Source organism: Leucopleurus acutus (genome assembly GCF_964270905.1).
Source record: "Leucopleurus acutus genome assembly, chromosome: 2".
Classification (NCBI taxonomy): Eukaryota; Metazoa; Chordata; class Mammalia; order Artiodactyla; family Delphinidae; genus Leucopleurus; species Leucopleurus acutus.
The window spans coordinates 133,113,688-133,133,036 of record NC_139143.1 but is presented as its reverse complement, the minus strand read 5'-3'; the positions used below and the strand labels follow the sequence as shown (position 1 = coordinate 133,133,036).

The window sequence follows — 19,349 nt, the reverse complement described above, 5'->3', positions numbered from 1 at the left end:
TAAAATTTAGAGCAGGGTAAAGGGGTGACTCTTTTTGGACATGGAATAATAATGCTAACGTTAATCATAATTGAGGTGTGGATGAATGAACAAAGGATGGTGGTATTCTTGCCGGGTGTTCTTTCTGGCAAAGACCCAGATCTTCATCATTTTCAGGTTTCTTCTTCCCATTGTGTTCACAGGATTGCACAATCTTTCCCACAGCCTCTTGATGCAAAGCCATTGCTCAGCCAGCGGGAGGCTGTCCCCCCAGGGAATCTACCACAGCGTCCTGACCGGCTGCCATTGAGTGACACTTTCACTGACAACTGGACTGATGGCTCACATTATGATAACACCGGGTTTGTTGCAGAGGAAACCACAGGCGAGAATGCCAACAATAATCCTCTCCTGAGTTCAAAATCTAGAAGCACATCTTCTCATGGACGCAGGCCTTTGATTAGGCAGGACAGGATTGTTGGTGTTCCCCTGGAACTTGAGCAGTCTACACACAGACACACACCAGAAACAGAAGTGCCTCCTTCCAATCCTTGGCAGAATTGGACCAGAACCCCTAGTCCTTTTGAAGACAGGACTGCTTTCCCTTCCAAATTAGAGACAACCCCTACCACCAGCCCATTGCCTGAAAGGAAAGAACATATAAAAGAATCTGCTGAAATACCTAGTCCTTTTTCTCCAGGAGTACCATGGGAGTATCATGATTCTAATTCCAACAGGAGTCTCAGTAATGTCTTTTCTCAAATCCACTGCCGCCCAGAATCTTCTAAAGGTGTTATTTCAATTAGCAAAAGCACAGAGAGGCTTTCCCCACTAATGAAAGACATCAAGTCCAATAAATTCAAGAAGTCACAGAGTATCGATGAGATTGACGTTGGTACATACAAGGTTTATAATATACCATTAGAAAACTATGCTTCTGGGAGTGATCACTTAGGAAGTCACGAACGACCTGACAAAATGTTAGGACCAGAGCATGGTATGTCCAGTATGTCTCGAAGCCAGTCAGTCCCGATGCTGGATGACGAGATGCTCACTTATGGAAGTTGTAAAGGGCCACAACAACAAAAAGCTTCCATGACAAAAAAAGTCTATCAATTTGACCAAAGCTTCAATCCCCAAGGAGCAGTGGAGGTTAAAGCTGAAAAGAGGATACCGCCCCCATTTCAACACAATTCTGAGTACGTGCAACAGCCGGGCAAAAACATCACCAAGGATTTGGTTAGTCCTAGAGCTTACAGAGGATACCCACCGATTGAGCAAATATTTTCATTTTCTCAGCCATCTGTTAATGAGGATGCTGTGGTAAATGCCCAGTTTGCAAGCCAAGGTGCCAGGGCAGGCTTCTTGAGAAGAGCTGACTCCCTGGCAAGTTCCACAGAAATGGCCATGTTTAGAAGGGTCAGTGAACCTCATGAGCTGCCTCCGAATGATAGGTACGGCAGACCTCCATACAGGGCAGGTCTGGATCGCCAAAGCAGCGTTTCAGTGACTGAGTCCCAGTTCCTGAAAAGGAATGGCAGGTATGAAGATGAACACCCTTCATATCAAGAAGTGAAAGCTCAGGCGGGAAGTTTTCCAGTTAAAAACCTTACCCAAAGGAGGCCATTGTCTGCAAGAAGCTACAGTACAGAGAGTTATGGTGCCTCCCAAACCAGGCCAGTTTCAGCTAGGCCTACTATGGCAGCTCTTTTGGAAAAAATACCATCTGACTATAACTTGGGTAACTATGGTGACAAGCCATCAGATAACAGTGATATAAAGACGAGGCCTACTCCTGTGAAGGGAGAGGAGAGCTGTGGTAAAATGCCTGCAGACTGGAGACAACAGCTGCTTAGACATATAGAAGCTAGAAGGTTAGACAGGGTATGTTTGGCATTTCTCTGTAAGAATATCCCCCCTGCCTTTAGTTTTACTTTATTGGCATTTCTAAGCACATGTAGTGAAGCATGAACTACATGAATGAATAGATGATCAGCATTTTATTTATCTTTATATTGTGGGGAAATTGATCATAATAGTTTTTTCATGGATACTGTTTGATGCTCTTTGAGAGTTCATAATGTATAGGTGAATTATTTGTCAAAACTATCCTAAATATGGTTAGTAAGAAAGAATTCGACTCTGTTACATGGGATAGTGCTTCAATTGCTTTCTAGCCATTAAGGCAAAATGCATCTCCTAGGACACAAAACTGTTCTCTAGTGACCTAAAGAGTATGATTTTTATTGAATCTATAAAAAGTGAGTATTCTAATCCTTTCTGCACAGACTCACTTATATTAAAATCAGACCTAATTTGTTTATACAATTTGCATATAGTTACTGCTATGGGACTACTAAAGTTATTACTTCTAATGAGCAATAATCTTCTCAGCAAGAAACAGAAAAATAAAATAAGCAGAGATTGAATGCCCTCCTACACATTATTTTATTCAATGAAAATCCTGCCATTTAGAATGTTGCTTTTCATATAGAAAGAAATGGTTAAATTCAAATCATACTACAGACAACAAAAATAGATGATGTCTTTATAAAGACTACAAACGTACAAATTAGTGTGTATATTGCAGCAAAAAAGGGGGGGACATTAATCCTAATGCAGATAAAAATTGAATAACAGCAAATCATGAAATGCATAGCAATTGAGGAGAGCAAAAAAAAAAAACTTGTATAAGACCTAGAATTACTTTTTGTTGTTGTTTGTATCTCTCTAAGAGAAGTCTGCATTTTCTAGAACTATGATCAATTGACCATCACCACTGAGTGTATTGATACTTTGCGGCTTTGGTGTAGAGGGCTTTGTGTACTCTGCATTGACCTTAGAATCTTAAAAGTCCTTTTTGTGAAAATAGGGCCTTTTGTTCTCTATTTCTAGATTTAAATGCTCAGTGTAAATTGGGGATCTGGGTAATAATATACCATTAGAATGTTTCACTCAATAGTTTTATTTCATTTGGTGTCCTGCTAAAAGCACAGGTCACTGCATTTGTTATATATTTTCTTAATGCTGAATTTTATGTTTTCAGGTGTACTCTTTTAAGATAATTATATTGTTTGTAGGTCGTGTCTACATGACAAGAAAACAATTATTTATAGGGAAAGAGTGAACTAATAAATGTGGGTGTGGGTATTAGTTTCTCAATGTGGAAACTGGTTCTGCCTTGCAAAATATTTCATCAGAATGTCTGTTTCAAATAGGTGTGCTCAGTCCCATTGAAGGGAGCCTCATCAAAGCCTCATGACTGGCTGTCAGTGGGAGACACCTGGTCGGTTGTCACCATGCCTTACCTCAAGTTATACCCTCCATGTAGACAGATAACTTGGAGGGCGAAAATATTTGGGGCCAAATAAAACAGTACAGTTTGGGAACTCTGGCCTCGTGTAGACACGACCATACGTAACAGGGTAAGATGAACTAGCCAAGAAAGGTTATAAGAAGCTTTTTGGAGCATATATACAATGACTAGTAATTTGAGGCAACAGAGGAGTGAGTGAAAACAAAGCATGAAAAAGAAAAGACAAAATTTTAAGCACTTGGTACCATCATTTATTTACTGGTTTCCCAAATAAATGGTTCCTTCCTTTGATCAGAGCTACTGAAAAGTAGGTGACTCCTCTAGTTGGAGCAGGAATTTGGAGAGAGGAAAATAGGACTGGGGAAGGGGGATTTGGATCAGCAGAAGTCTGGAGGTCCTGCCTGTCCCAGATCCAGATAACTAAAAGTAAATTTGTATGTATTTTTCCATTACTGTGAAAATACCTCCCTTTTTAGTTAGTCTTCACATATCCTCTGTCTTTATAATTCCCTCAGACTGTCTTTCATTTTTCAGAGCAATTTCAATGTATATTTAATAGCTTCTCATTTAATTCCATGAAATTAAATTACCTTAGAATATTGCTTCAAGCTATCAAATCCTGAAAGCTCTTCCTCTTTTCTCCAAGTAACTTTTCTTTCCCTCTCTAAATTGAGTTACTGAGCTATTCAGGCTGTATCTAACTTAAAACTTAAAACAAGATAAATTCAGGGTGCTGGAACACAGAGTTGTTATGTAAAAATAGTTCTGTACTGTTGTTCTTAACATTCTGCCCAAAGTCAGATTGCCCCAGTGTGCTTCCTTTCAGTGAAATTTAGTTGAGTGATTTGAACCCTGGAAATCAAATAGTTACATTAGAAACTACAAGATCTTTGTCCATTCCTCATACAAGAGAACTGCCTAGAAGCCTGGACATTGGATAAGCTTAAGTGTTCTACATAATGTTGGTTAAAGATCTTGCTCGGTGTTGACCTTGGAGAGGCAGCTCCAAGTACTACCCTAGATTAAAGATGCTTGTTTTCTCCTTTGGTTTTATCTCAAGGCTCATGCTTCCACTATAGAGCCCCATTTGACTGGGAGAAATGAAAACATGAACCCATATGTCTAAGACTGCTACTCTTCCATAAGAGCTGAGAGAGCACTAGACTGGAGTCATTTTAACCCTTAAGGAGTCATTCAAGTGCTAGATTGAAATGTTCAGTGTCCTTTTCAGTTTTGGCATGGTGACAATGAAAAAAAATCTCTGGATGAAATAATCAGGGATCCATAACAAATATGATTAGTAGACAGCACACCATCAGGAGTTTAATAGTCTTTCAGTTGATGGAATTCTGGTGCTAAAAATCATTTCTTTGCAAAAATGCCCTCAGAATAGAATAGCTGCCTGCTGTTAATGTTCAATAATATCCAGTTTTAAAAAGTGTACTAAGTTAACTTCTGTAGATTTTTTTTTTCCAAATTAAGAGAATTACTTAAAAGGGCCAAATGCTGTCAATTATTACATGTCCATGATAGGTGGAAAGTAGAGATTGTACTGATGGAAACTATTTGATGACAGGGTATACAAAATGTTTTAATTTTTAAATGAAGTTCTGTAGAAAAAAACAAACTACCTATCAGACACTTGGAATAACTTTAGATGCACCTACTGAAGGGTAGCTACAATGCAAATATCACTAGAATGTTCTATAGGTATTTAGGTATATCAGATAAATAGCATTAATAGTTCAAATCATAGTTCCTTTAGTTTCATTATGAAATTTTTCCAGTTTAAAATGTAATTTTTAAGAAACAACAAAATAGTTAGAATATTTGGATTCACATACAAGTTGACTGGTTTAACTAAACTAATAAGCAAATTCAATCATCCACTGGTCAGATTGACTAATTTTTTTGACCAGCTCTTTTTTCTGAGTTGCCATAATTATGCCTATAGACAGAGAAATAAAAGCAACTGATTTTGGCTTTAACTTTTCAGTGTATTAGTTTTAAGGCAGAATTATAAGCTAAGCTAATTTGTATGTGCTAATCTTACAATGTGAAAGAGACCATGAGATTTGCAGCTGACAAAATTTGATTAAGACCTCGCTGTTTGAAATTTTTGAATTAATAGACCGCCACTGATGAACATTTGTCCAAAGTCACTACAATCATGATATATAAGAGATAGATTTTATGCCTTTGAGTTAGCAGCAAATGTAAAACAAATGTTATCTTTGCTTTTTGTCTTTTCTGTAGTTTTGGATGGTACTCATTATGTGCATAACTAACACTGTTTACTGTATGCTTCTGTCTGATCAAGTGCATGTTTAAAAAAGAAAGTTACTGTTTGCCTGCTTTAAGTTAAATGTTATAAATTTAAACATGTTCGTGTAATAATCAGTTTGTTGAGCATGTGTTCACATCCTGTCACATGATTATTTCCTCTACTCAGAATGCTGCTTACAAACACAGCACAGTTAACCTTGGCATGCTGCCCTATGGAGGTATTTCAGCAATGCATGCAGGCAGAAGCATGACTTTAAACTTGCAGACTAAGTCTAAATTTGATCTACAAGAACTACCTCTTCAGAAAGTAAGTATGGACTGCCCTACATGTGTCAGCATACCAAAGCCAATTAATGTTGTTTGTTCACGTAATGTGTTTAGGCTGTACATACAGCCCTGCTTATAGACTCTCAGGAGTCCAAAAAGCACAAGGGCAAACAATGTAGAGCCCAAACTCTTAGCTGCTAAATGAATATTTATAGCTAGATTGATTATCAGGTTCCTGCTTAACAGCTTTGCTTTTTGGATTGAGCAGGTACATGGCTTTTTGTGTTGCTTTAAGACTCATTTTTTTCTTATTATTCATTTTCTTTTTCTTTTATTCTTTGCTTCTCTTTCTTTTGTGTGTGTATATGTATGTATTGATATATACCTTTCTTTTTTTTTTTTTTTTTTTTTTACTTTTTTGGAGACCACCCTATATTCTCTTGCTGATGCATCCTGAGAACAGAACTAGAATTTATTACTGGATGGCACTGACATAAAAACAGACACATAGATCAATGGAACGCAACAGACAGCTGAGAAATAAACCCACACAGTATGGTCAATTAATCTAAGTCTTAAATGTATCAATGAACTAGCTATAAGTAAGGAATTCTCAGAAGAAAAGATTAAATAAATGCTGGTTGAGTACAAGAGCTGAGATAGAGAATGGATGTGAACTACAGTTTTAATCCTCATGAAGTGAAAGAAATAATAAAAATAAAAGAACAAAACAAAGAGACACACACACACACAAAGAAATTATTATTGGATTTCAGTTGATTCCTTTGGAAAAGACATAGAGTCCTAAATTAGAATGAAAATTAAGTGGTTGGCACTGCTAAATACTTCTTTAACCCATTTTTTTTGGTAGGAAATATTACACAGAAGTAAAACATGAGAAACAAATTTGTAACTTAGCTAGCAAATTTTTACTCATCCTGGGTTAATGGAAAAGTGGAAAGTTCACATGATTTTAAATGAAAATGTAGGCTTATTTGAAAGAGAATATACTGTAAGAGGAAACATTTCCATTGTCAAAGGACCGTTTCTGCTTGTTTTATTCAGGCAAAACAGAGAATACACATTTTACCTGTTTAAATTGACTAATGCACTCTTAGTTACCTTTCGATGGAAACTAATGAGTCATTTTCACACAATATGTCATTATGACTATATTATTAATGTAGTCATTAACCTAGTAAGTTTTTACAAAAAAAAGCAATGGAAAAGTAAGGATAACAAAATGATGGTAACCTCCAAACACTCTTCTCTTAATCAAATTAATGAACATATGAAGCAAACTCCCATCCCAGGAAAGTGAGTGTTATAAGACCACAAACTCACATTTTATTGTCAAATTAGCCTTAATAACAGCCCCTAGCTCTGTATAGTTTGCTTCCTACTCTGAGGAGAGTAATAAAATTAAAGAGACATTTAAATTCACAGCTTTTCTGTCACCCATGATCACTTTGGGGAAAAGAAAAAAAGCTAACTTAATTGAGAACTTTTGAAAATTATTTTCCTTGTCCTCAGTCTCCTGTTACAGGACCAGTATTGTGTAGGTAACTCTCTCCAGGGAGAAAAATGATTGATTTATGGTGTTTACCTATGTCAGTGATAAAACATTCCCTCTCTGGCCAATTTCAAAGTAGTAACTTGACATCACTGAACTCAGAATTGGGACTGAGAATAGTCAGCTCTCATGAGCTAGTACAAGTCGGCTCCAGCACACTACCATCAGTGAGACCCTTTTCACAGGAGCCTCTAGTCTGTTCTTCATGTCCTCTTAGATGCCCAGGGCTTTCATCTTCTGCCCTAACAAAACCAGTGTTCAAAAAGATCTTGAAACTTATTTGCACTAAGGAACAGATGAGCCATCACAACTTAAATAGACACCTTTTCTGGAGAGCTTGGTAATTAAACAGAAATCAAACCCTTAAACTACAATCATAGAATTTCAAAATACAGTGAGCAGATTTGAGAGATCTTGGTATGAAAGAAGCTATTGCTTGAACCCCTTGAAATTATATCGTATGGATAACCCCTTATTTTGCTTAGTTTTTAGCCCTATTTTCTCATCAATCTATAGGATAATATAGATATATTCAGTGTCTGAAAAATGGTAATACACTTGAAGCACTGTTTCTCAATGTATAAATTATTCTCCAGATATAAATTAGGTACCTCTGTGTTGCTATATTAATTTTCTGATGTTTTGGGGGGTACCCTATAGAATGGATTCATTATTACTATAGCTCTAAGATGATCTGTAACAGAAATATTGCAGAGTTATATTTGGAGACATTGCAACCTTACTCAGTTGGGCACAGAGATGACCTAAAGGAATTCTTTTTGGAAACTACCTTAAATTGCAAACCAAAAATAATTCAAGTATGGAAAAGAAACTGAAAAAGAATATATATAAAATAATATATATACATTTCTGTATATATACACACACACACATATATATATAGAACTGAATCACTTTGCATACAACTGAAACTAACACAATATTGTAAATCAAGTATACTTCAATAAAAACAAATAAATAAATAAGCTGCCATCCAGGCCCCCCTAAAAAAGAGTAATTCAAGTATTGAAATAGTCTATCTCAAAATGAATTATCATCAATACTTTATTATATACACCAAAAAATAAATAAATAAAAGGGAGAAGAAAGAAAACAAGGGATGGAAATAAACAGTCAGGGCAACTACTCCATTGCCCCCAAAAGACTTTATGACCCAAATGATGAGTTTAAGCTCTGTAAACTGTAGACATTTCAGCATCTGGACAACTTTGCTACCTTGTTGCTAGTGCAGGAACATTATCAGGTGTGGTTACTGGATGTTTAATCACTTTCAAGATTACTCCATGCTCTACTTCCTTTCATGGATTCCAATCTAAGTCTCTGCCCTTTTGCCTTTGTGCTCAGGTATATCTCTTCTGCAGAGCTCCTTAATTTGAAAATTTGTTTTTCTGCCAAACTTTAGGGTCAACCTCTCTTAAGGTGCAGCCTTTCAGATTCTCCATTAACCGTTGATAACCGGTCCTATGATTGAGGCTTAGTTTCCTGGAGCCCTTCTCACCAGGAGAGGAGATAGGCAAAAAATATTTTCCTTTGATTTACAAATACATAAAAATCTATTACAGCACTTTCATCTTGCCACTTAAGATAATAAAAATTAGTATCAGCTATTTAAGATATCATTACAGCCTCTAAATGATTGTTAGCCATGAGAATTGCACTAAAATATAGAGTAAGATCAAAATAAAAATATTTCAGTAGATAAAATTGACAAAAACTGTTCATTCTCCTGTGAAAATCCTGGAGCTATCTTTTTATTCATAAAATTGCTGAATGATAACACTGGCTATCTCTAGTTAAGTACTGTGGTAAATGACTTTGGGGTGTCCTAGAAAGAATAAATGAAGTGTCCTAAGGAATCTAAATGAATGTTTTCACGTATTACCAGTTAAGAACTGGGTATGGAGTTGCAGCATACTTTTGTATAGGTGGTGCCCTCCCCAGGGAACATTCAGGGGTTGAAATCCAGACCCTTTCCCCACACCCTCTGCTGGCAAGACTTAACCTCTTGTAATTAGAAGAAAGGAGCACCTCTTTGTATTTTCTCTGTTACACTGAGATTGTCTTCTTGCAAGTTACGTACCCAGAGAGGGCACCTTTTTGTGATTCCTACCTCCCCATCCTTCCATTATGGTAATTGACAAAAGGGCACTACCTGAGGTCCTGACTGAGCAAATTATTTGTTTTTCGGTTTGGATTTTTTTTTTTTTTTAGACTACCAAAACATATCTAATAATTTTTTCTCAATTTTCTTTTAAACAAATTTGTAATAAACTACTTAAAAGATATAACTATTTTTGAATAAAGATTGAAGAACTCTGAACTTGAAGTATTTACACAGCGAATATTTATGTGGATAAAAAGAAAAGACTCTCCCAGATTTTGCTATGTGTTTTGAATATTTCTATTTTTTCATATTTATTATATTCCAGGTCGAGTACTGTACATTTTTCATGGACTACAAGCTAAATATAGTCTTTCTGTATTATAGATAGTAAATTATATTTTCTATGGTAATTTTACAGAAACTGTTTGGATATTAACAGAATGCAAATCAAGAAAACCACAAAATTAGTTTAATAAATTTAATTTCCTTTAATATTTTCATCTTTTGATGCTTACTCTAGTTTAATAAAAAATTTAATAGTATTTATAAATAGAACATCTAAGACATATAAGTCAGCTATTAAATTATAAATTATTAGTATTCTCTATCTATTTACTTACTCATTCATTCATTCATTCATTTATTCATTTGTCATTTATTCACTGCCTCTCCAAAAAGCATTTAAGACAACTTTCTATGACGTTATTGATGGTTCAATGTGCTTCTTTGGATGTGTTCTGTTGTAATTGAGCTTAGCTAATGTCTTGAAATTTTATGTTATCAAAGAGAAATATAATATTGTAAAATGTCAGTTCAAACTGTCATTTTTATTGTCCAGATTAATGGTAGAAAAAATAAATATTTTGATAGGAGAAGAATAAAGACTAGGATTTATTGGAAATCTACTATGTACATAGTACCATGAGATACTTTAAATTTTTTTTTTTCACAACCCTCACAAAAACCCTGAATGGAATTATTTCTCGCCATTGTATAGAAGAAGAAACTGAGACTCATGTGTTACATAAAAGAACTCAACTATATTTTCACTGTTTTACTGTTGTAACCACTACACCTAGCATGGTAGTAGAATTTGAATCCAACTCTGCTTAGCACTCAAGTCCCGATTTCTTGTATATGATGATGTCTTCTCAAATGTTTATAAAATCAGACATTTTCATAGACTGTAATTCATAATAGTTGATAAAGCTCTTTCATAGACATAATTATATTATCTTCACAACAATCCAGAAAAGTAGATCTTATGGGACGGAGAAAAGAATACACAAGTAGAACATAATAACTAATCTAAAATACATCATGACCCAAATCATCCCCTATGTGCTACAGATACAGTGCTCGCTTATTTAGCTGAGCTTAATAAATGCTAGTAGTTACCTTGCCCTCTTTAAGATCCACTTGCATTTCCTGAGCACTCAGTAGCACCAAGAAATATGTTTGGTAGCAGAAAAAGATCAAAGATTTTGAACCTAAGAAAATCACAACTTAATCATCCATAATAGTCCTGCTCCAGAGACATGCAAGGCTGGGAAAGAAATCCCTGGCCTTTTCTAACTCCCCATCTGCAGGTGTCCAGCTGCCAATATAAATAGTGTGGTCTCTTCTACACTGGAGAAATTGATAATTTTTTTCCTTTTTTTTTTTAACTTTTACCAACATAATATTACGCCATAGTACCTACTGCTTATTGGCTTATTGAAACAGACACTAATATAAATTACAATTTCAGAGGAAGGGAAGTTGAAATTATGGAAATATATGTATTCAATGATCTTTTCATATAATTTTGCCTGGAAGAAGATGGCCTCAGTATCTGTTTTATTAGTTGATACTTATTCCACCGTCTTTTGAATTAGAGTTTAGATAGCAATGTTTGCACCTAAATTCTTTTCAAATTTCTAATGTCCTTTCTTATAGACCTATGCAAGTGACTCAGGATCAAATAGTAACAATATCTGATATGCATTCGTTCACCCTAGTTCCAAAGGTTACTTACTTAATTCCAGTTTTGTTTTGCTTTATTTTGTTTTGTTTTGTTTGCTGAAAGCAAAGCAATATTTCTGCAGCACTTTGGGGTGACTTATGCCTATAGTTTCTACTGATTTTGCTACCTATTGCTCAAGAAGGATTCACTTATCTTTCTAATTATGAAAAAAGTCTTCAGCCTGTAAATCCACATAAATCCTCATAGACAGTGATTAAAATTACCAAAATAAGCTTAATACTCATACAGATGCTTCCCCACCAATATAATGAAATACTAACTTTAAAATAATCTGGACATTACATTACCATCTTCAGATTGAACACTGTGAAATCATAATAATTAAGATCCAAACTTGGTGTATATTTGTCTTTATAACCTACTTTTTTCAAAAAATATGCAGAAAAAGAATAATTTCACTGAAAATATTTTGGGGAAAGTTGTTTTCACACATTTTTTTGAAGATGTGGTAATGCCCTCTGTGAACCATGTGCCAATTACTAAGCAAAATAGATCCTTGAGTTCTTAAGGAATATATCCCAAGACCTTTGCACAGTGCCAAATTCTAATACCACTCTCATATAGTTCCTCCAACTAAATGCCATAAGTGAATTTCCCAAGCTTTCAGTGCACCCATCAATTAACAGTCAAGAGCAAAGCTACTGGATCAACTAAGCTCATTTACTCATATATGCGAATCCTCTACATACACATATCCTCACATATGGGCACACATATGCATACCTGCATGCATACACTCATATACATGCTCATGCATACACAGATACATAGAGATACATATTCATGCACATTTATGTCTCAACAAATTAGAAATTACTTCTTCTTTCCAATAGATGCTTGTGATCATTCACAGTAGTCAAAATCATAAATGTTAAATCTACAAATGTCCACAGTCATCTTTGGGATTAGCATCTGTTCAGCAAAACTTCTACTAGCATTACTGAATTTCTTAACAAATATAATTTCTGACTTTTCACTAAATCACATTGATGAGTTTTTCTTTTATTTTGAAATATTAAGGATCTACAGAATTTAGAAGCTGAAGAAATGGTATATTGTGATGATTTTCCACGTATTTTATATTTAATTGGTCATATGTGGTGAGGAAAAGACTAATTCTTAATCTTTTGAAGTATCTAAAGAAAATAACTAGAATGTGGTACTAAAGATAATTGAACCTCAATTTGCTTATTTTCTTTGAAATAATAAAATTCAATAGTGACAGTTGCTCCTTGTAACTTTTCATAGAATTTTAACAACTAAGTAACTGCATTTATGTAAAGCTCAGGAGCACTTTATCAGAAGTTCATTTTTTTGTAAATAGCTATACTCACTCCTTTTGAGAAAGAATGTGAACCCACTACATAATTCTCTTTTGGGTTCTTCCTTCCCAAACATTAATAAACTGTTTTCACAGTCTATTTTTTGCAAACTTAAGTCACCCCTAGGGTGTCTCACTTCAGAAAAACAAAGAGGTCAGAGCATTCTTGAAATTAATAAAGGAAATTGCTTTCAGGAAATTCCTTTAATTTTGGTGTCTAGTCAAAGTATTTTTTTCACGTGTCTGCATGTTTATGTTCTCTTTGGGCCCTGTAACATAAAGGAATTAGTGCGGTTGTTAATTCTAATTTTAAAAAGAGAGAGATTAATTGCTAAATTAATGAAGAATCTCATTATCATGATATTAGGATTTTGACTGAGGGTTTTAGCCTTCTTTTGCATTGAAAAGAATCTTGCAATTCTCAGTTGCTCTCTGAGTAGGAGTCATGTCTGGGCAGCTGAAGGGAGTTTAGTGGAGGAAATAGAGATGGAGATGAAGATGATATGGAGGAAAAAAAGATTATATGTGTGAATTCTGACCACTTCTCAAAAATCTGTGTTCCACAGACCCACCTAGTTGAATATATTTATTATCCCACTTCATTGGCAAAGAAACCAAACCAGAAAAGACATGAGTACTAAAAATTCAAAAAGAAAACTGTCCAGTAGTGTCTGTCCTGCATAATTATATTTTAACTGCTTAATTTTAACAGTTTGATTTATCATATGCTAGAAAAATCGTGTGTGGGCATATGCAAACATTAATCTCTAAAAGGTAAAGATTAGAAAATTAATGCTTGAAATCAGACAGATGGTCATTGAATAGCTGTCTGGTTATTTTCAAGTAATATATACTTTAAATATGTTACCTCTATTTGATTTTCAAACAAACACATGTAAATTCATTCCTAACTAACCCAGGAGCCTCAATTCAGTACCTTTTTTCTCTTTTTTCATACTTGCTGATATGCTCATGAAAAAGGAATTCACACGGCCAAAGCCAAAGAAGAAAATTGAATTATTTCCTTACTTTTCACTATATCCACTAGACCCCAGGAAAATTTCATCTAATTTTGTTTAATTAATCTTGTCATAATAAATATTATTTTTAAATAGTTCCAAGCAATGCTTTTTAAAAATGCATGAAGTCAAAATGCAGATAGGGTGGTTATATAATTGTTTTCTAAAGGAGAACAATTAGGAAGGAGCACTCCATATAACTGGATGAAGCCTGGCAAGCAGTCCATCTGCACCATGTTATGAAGAGAATGGCCCAGTTCCCTCATTCCAGGGTTGGAGGACCATTCTTCACACAAAGAGCTGCACATACACTCTCTAACCAGGCTTTCTTTATCCATAGGGATCCTCCAAAACATGTGGAGAAAATGGCATAGGAAACATTGAGTATAATATCTCACCACATAAGAATTCCCCAGGAAATCAAGCAGTACTTGTATATCCTGTAGGTTAGAGGAGGAGAAAGCCTATGGAAAAAGTTAATCGGCTTCAACAGGAAAAATATCCCATTACTGTATCCCAACACGGGATGCCATCTTTCTGATGATGTATGATTATTTTCTGTTACTCAGGTCAGACTACAGAAGCCTCCCAAAATATCTAGTAGTAATAACAATAAATACAGGAGTATTATTATTTGTTAAAAATAATAAGCAGTAAATCAGCCAAAAATAAAATATATATGAAGAGTGTAAACTTTAATGCATAAATGGTCTATATAAATCAATTTGGAATCAAAACAATTATGATTTATTTACACTGAAATTCTAACAGCACAATATTTTTTGATGTGTTAATCTTTCCTCTAAGCGATCTGTAGATAATGTCATAGTGCCATGAATCTAGCACTATGCTAGTGTTAATACCATTTTGGATTAGTGCAAGACACATTCTCCCCGAATCAATACAGCCTTATAAAATTTGTTTTAGGTTATGGTTTGGAATATTGGAAGTTACATACTATGTATTATATGGTTTCAGTTTATATTCCAAGTGGTAAGATCACACTAAAGAAACAAATGAAGCAACTTTTAAATGTTGTAGTTTTTAACAATTGGTTAATTTTATAATGATTATTTTTATTCCAGTACTGTAAATTTAAACTTCTCTTTAAAATTCAGTAAATAACTATAAGATGGTTATTTTAATTGAATTTCTCACTGCTTCCAAAAAGCTATTAATTTACAGTTCTTACCACGTAAATAGTATATAATAATACCTCCAGTTTAGGATATATGTTTTTCTGTGATTAAACAAAATTAATTTTACCATAATCATGAGGGACTCTTTTCAGAAAACTATGATAAACTTCTATTACATCACTAAAGAATGCCATACCATTTTTGCAATAGACCCCGTCCCAGCAAAGCAACATTTTAGACAATGGACAAGAAGATGTATCTCCTAGTGGCCAGTGGAATCCTTATCCTCTTGGGAGGCGGGATGTACCTCCGGACACCATTACTAAAAAGGTAACCAATTTCAAATTAATGACACAAACCATGAATCTTGCATATCCATTGTAATATGTAATCCATATCTTGCATCTTAACATCATTTCTAACTTTGTGATAAATTTAGGCTAAATACTATCCCACAATAGGGAGTCTGGTTAACTGTAAGTACATTGAAAAGAATGAAAAGTGAACATTGCCAAATGCTCAGAGCTGGTAATGAATTTTTATAAACAACATCCTACCACCTATCTGAAGATCTGTCACCTCTTATTTGTGTCTGACACCCACCTGTGAAGTGCAACTACCGGAAATTGTGTAATGTATACTTTCTGACTCTGTTGGATTCAGCAGCATGGTGTAGCCAATTTGCATAAAATGAAATTTGACCACAAAAAATTGATTCACCATTTCTAAAGTCATAGCAACTCATTCATCCTGTCATTCATTCATCAGACACTTAGTGAGCAACTGTATGTGCTAAGCAGCACTACTATGTGTTGAGTACTTGCTAGATGTTAGAGAACAAAAATGAATAAAATATGGTATGGTGTCTTACCTCTAGTACCTATTAGTCTGATGAGGTAGGTTCAGTGATAAGTAGGTAATTGTAATACGTCATGTTAAATCACCAGAAAGGGAGCAAAAAGAAAGCTATAACCGAGAAGATAATTGCAACATATATGAGGGACAAGAGATTTATATTCCAGAATATATTTTTTAAAACCCTACAAATCAATATGAAAAGTCATATAACACAGTACCAAAAGTATGGTAAAATACAAGGGCATCAGGAGAGTAAATTAACATTAAAATAAAACTGAACCTTTTATCAATCAGGGAAATACAGAAAAAATGCTATTTTATACCTACTGGACTTACAAAAATTAAGAAGTATGAAAATATAAGTTCTCTGCAAGTATAAGAGCAATGTAAACTCTATACTTCTTGTGGGAGTATAAATCACAATCACATTGGCAACAAATTATCTTATAAAGCTGAATATGCATATACCCAACATTCCAATAATTGGCCTCCTAAGATATCCTAGAAGAACTCTTGTGTATGTCATTCAAGATACCAACACATACAATGGTAGAATATTGGATAAGCCTAAATGTCTATCACAAGAAATGTGATAAAAAATATTCACACAAGGGAATACTTTACAGCAATGAACATTTGTTAGCTATAATTAGGATAATGTGCATAAACTTTAGAAGCATAGTTTGAGTGAAAAACAAGTTTCAGAAGATGACACACATCAAGAGTTCCATATTTATAAATCTCAAAAACAAGCAAAACTAAAAATATATTATTTAGGCATAAGTATATGAGTGAGAAAACTTTTTATAAGGGAATGGTTAACATAACTTTAGGATTATGGTTATCTCTAAAGGGGAGGCTGGGGGTAGAATCAGGGAGGAAGCTGATATTAGTTTTAGTACTGTTCTGTTTCTTAAGCTGAATTGTGATTCTTACAGTCTAGTTCTTAAGCTCATAAATGTTCATTTTATAATTGTGCTTCATAACATATACACTACATAATCCCATACTTTCTTTGTAACATAAGTGGTGATTTTTTCCCTTGATAAATACTTCAGTGTTTTTTTTGTTTGTTTGTTTTTTGGGGTTTTTTTTGCTATACGCGGGCCTCTCACTGTTGTGGCCTCTCCCATTGCGGAGCACAGGCTCCGGACGCGCAGGCTCAGCGGCCATGGCTCACGGGTCCAGCCGCTCCGCGGCATGTGGGATCTTCCTGGACCGGGGCACAAACCCGCATCCCCTGAACCGGCAGGCGGACTCTCAACCACCACCACCAGGGAAGCCCTTCAGTGCTTTTTTAAAAAGATATATTAAATATCAAATTATTTTACCCCAAATAATTGTTAATATTCTGATTTGCAGGTGTTATACACGTTATTAATCTGCCTATTGAGCAATATCCAGCACTGCAGATATACTCCTGTGAAGATGGCTAGGAGAGCACCTGGAGAGGACACAAGTTTAGTAAAGAAATTAAAGAAAGTTAAGAGAGAAGAGTGGCATAAAAGAAAGCTAGGAGGATAAGCATAAACCAGATTATGCTGGGCTTTATCCTGAAAGAAATGGGAAGAAGTGTTTTAAACAGGGAAAAGACATCATTAAATTTTTGTCTAAAGAGCACTCTGACAGCTTTTCAGAGAACGAATTGGGGAGCAGAAAAACTAGAGGCCATGGAATGAGTTACAAAGCTTCTCTTGTAATCCAAGGGAGAGTAGATGGAAGCAACGGGTGATAGAGAGAAAATGCAAAGATCCAATATATTCTTAAAAGGTAGAGCCAACGTGATCTTGTGATTGACTGGACATAGGGCCTAAGAGACAGCTAAGAGTTCCAAGACTAATCCCCAGGTTTCTAATTTGTATGAGTCATGATGTGCCATTCACTGAGATGGGAAAGCAAAAGAGTAATAGGTGTAAGTGGAGGAGGGGAGGGAAGTTTAAATTTTAAGATGTAGATTTGAGGTACCTTTAGGAAATCGGAGTGGAAATTTTTAGTGGATATTTAGATATAGTTTTCTGAAGTTCAGGAGAGAAATCTTAGCTGGCGATACAAATTTAGCAATCATTAAAACATAAGTCATAATTGAGTCGTGAGTGAGACAGATAGACGACACAGAACTCCACAGAACACCAACGTTTAAGGCATGTCCTTAGAAACAAGAACAGAGAAGAAATGACCATCGATTTTGTCAATAAGTTTCTTTCTACCACAAGTTATAGAAAATTCCAGCCTTGAACACTAAAATATTTAGCTAACATAAGAAGTAGACAAGATCTAGGGTAAGGCTCAGATTAGTCTTCAGTTAGATAATTTTAAATACTTAGTTTTTTTTTCCCTCTCCACTTTTCCATTCATATTGTTGGCTTTATCCTAAACTTGGTTCCTTTCATAATTATCAGATGGCTACCTATGGCAACTGAAGATAACAAGCTTCCTCCTTCCAATCCATCAGGAGAGAGAACCAAGTTTCCCATAGCTGTCTCTTACAAGCAAAACCTTTTTTCCCTAAATCCCCCCACAAGCCTCTTTTTACATCTCATTGATCCAAAATAGCTAAGGACTTCTCACCCCTAGCAAGATGAATGGAATTATATGATTGGCCTTGACTAATCTGTTGGAATAGAATAGATGTGCTTTCAACTCCAATGACCACTAAAATACTGTAGAAGGAAAAACAAGGAAAAGTGGCACCTTAGAAATCAAGTAGAAAAAAATGTTTAAAGGAGGGGAGGGTCAACAGTATCACATGGTGCAAAAAAAAAATCAAGCAACGTAAGTGAGTATAGGCTCCTTGGCTTTAGCGACAAAAAGTAATTTACTTAACTGACGGGGCAGAATCCATAGGAAACTACATTAAGAAATAGAGAAACTTTAAAAAACTCAAGAAAGGAGTTTCCTTTTAAAAGGAAAGAGAATTACGGTAGAATCTGGAAGGGGACATGAGGAAGACAGAAGGAATATTTAAGATGATTACATTTAAAGGCTGATGAGAAGCGATTGGTGAAGAGGAAGTTGGAAATCTCAGGGAAGTAGGGAAATCTGCTTCTTTATGAAAAAAGAGGAGATTGTGAATGTGATGGTAGGAAATTGAAGGAGTACCTATCAGAGCCAAGGGACCCTTACATGACCTAACCAAAGAGAGAACCGTAATCAGTACTTAGTTGCAAAGGGCTACTATAATTTTCCCATAAAAGGAAAAGCCTTATTCATTTATTACTCTAAATAGAATTAACAGGTGTTTACATTATCCATTCATGCATCCATTTTACATAAAATCTATTTTCAAAGTCCATAATATTATGTTTAATCATATCATCAATACAAATCATGATGATCATTTGCTTGCTTCTCTACTTGCTTTGAGAACCCCATGCAATTCTGTATTGATTAAACATTTGTGAGCTAGTTGTTCTTGTTAACGGCTAAAATAATTGTTTAAT

The 19,349-nt window shown here is 35.0% G+C and overlaps 1 protein-coding gene across 3 annotated transcripts in view; it reads left to right on the top strand.

The window, feature by feature from the left end:
• The window catches only part of LRRC7 (leucine rich repeat containing 7), a gene marked incomplete at both ends in the record, with an annotated part of 381,292 nt that overhangs the window by 294,137 nt on the left and 67,806 nt on the right, over window positions 1–19,349 (top strand). For 2 of the 3 annotated variants that reach the window (XM_082833990.1, XM_082833989.1), the window contains 2 exons: window positions 183–1,863; window positions 15,262–15,381. In XM_082833990.1, the coding sequence (XP_082690116.1) occupies window positions 183–1,863; window positions 15,262–15,381 (1,801 nt within the window). Of the gene's footprint in view, window positions 1–182; window positions 1,864–5,747; window positions 5,889–15,261; window positions 15,382–19,349 lie in introns of all 3 variants that reach the window. The other variant, XM_082833988.1, reaches the window with a different exon arrangement.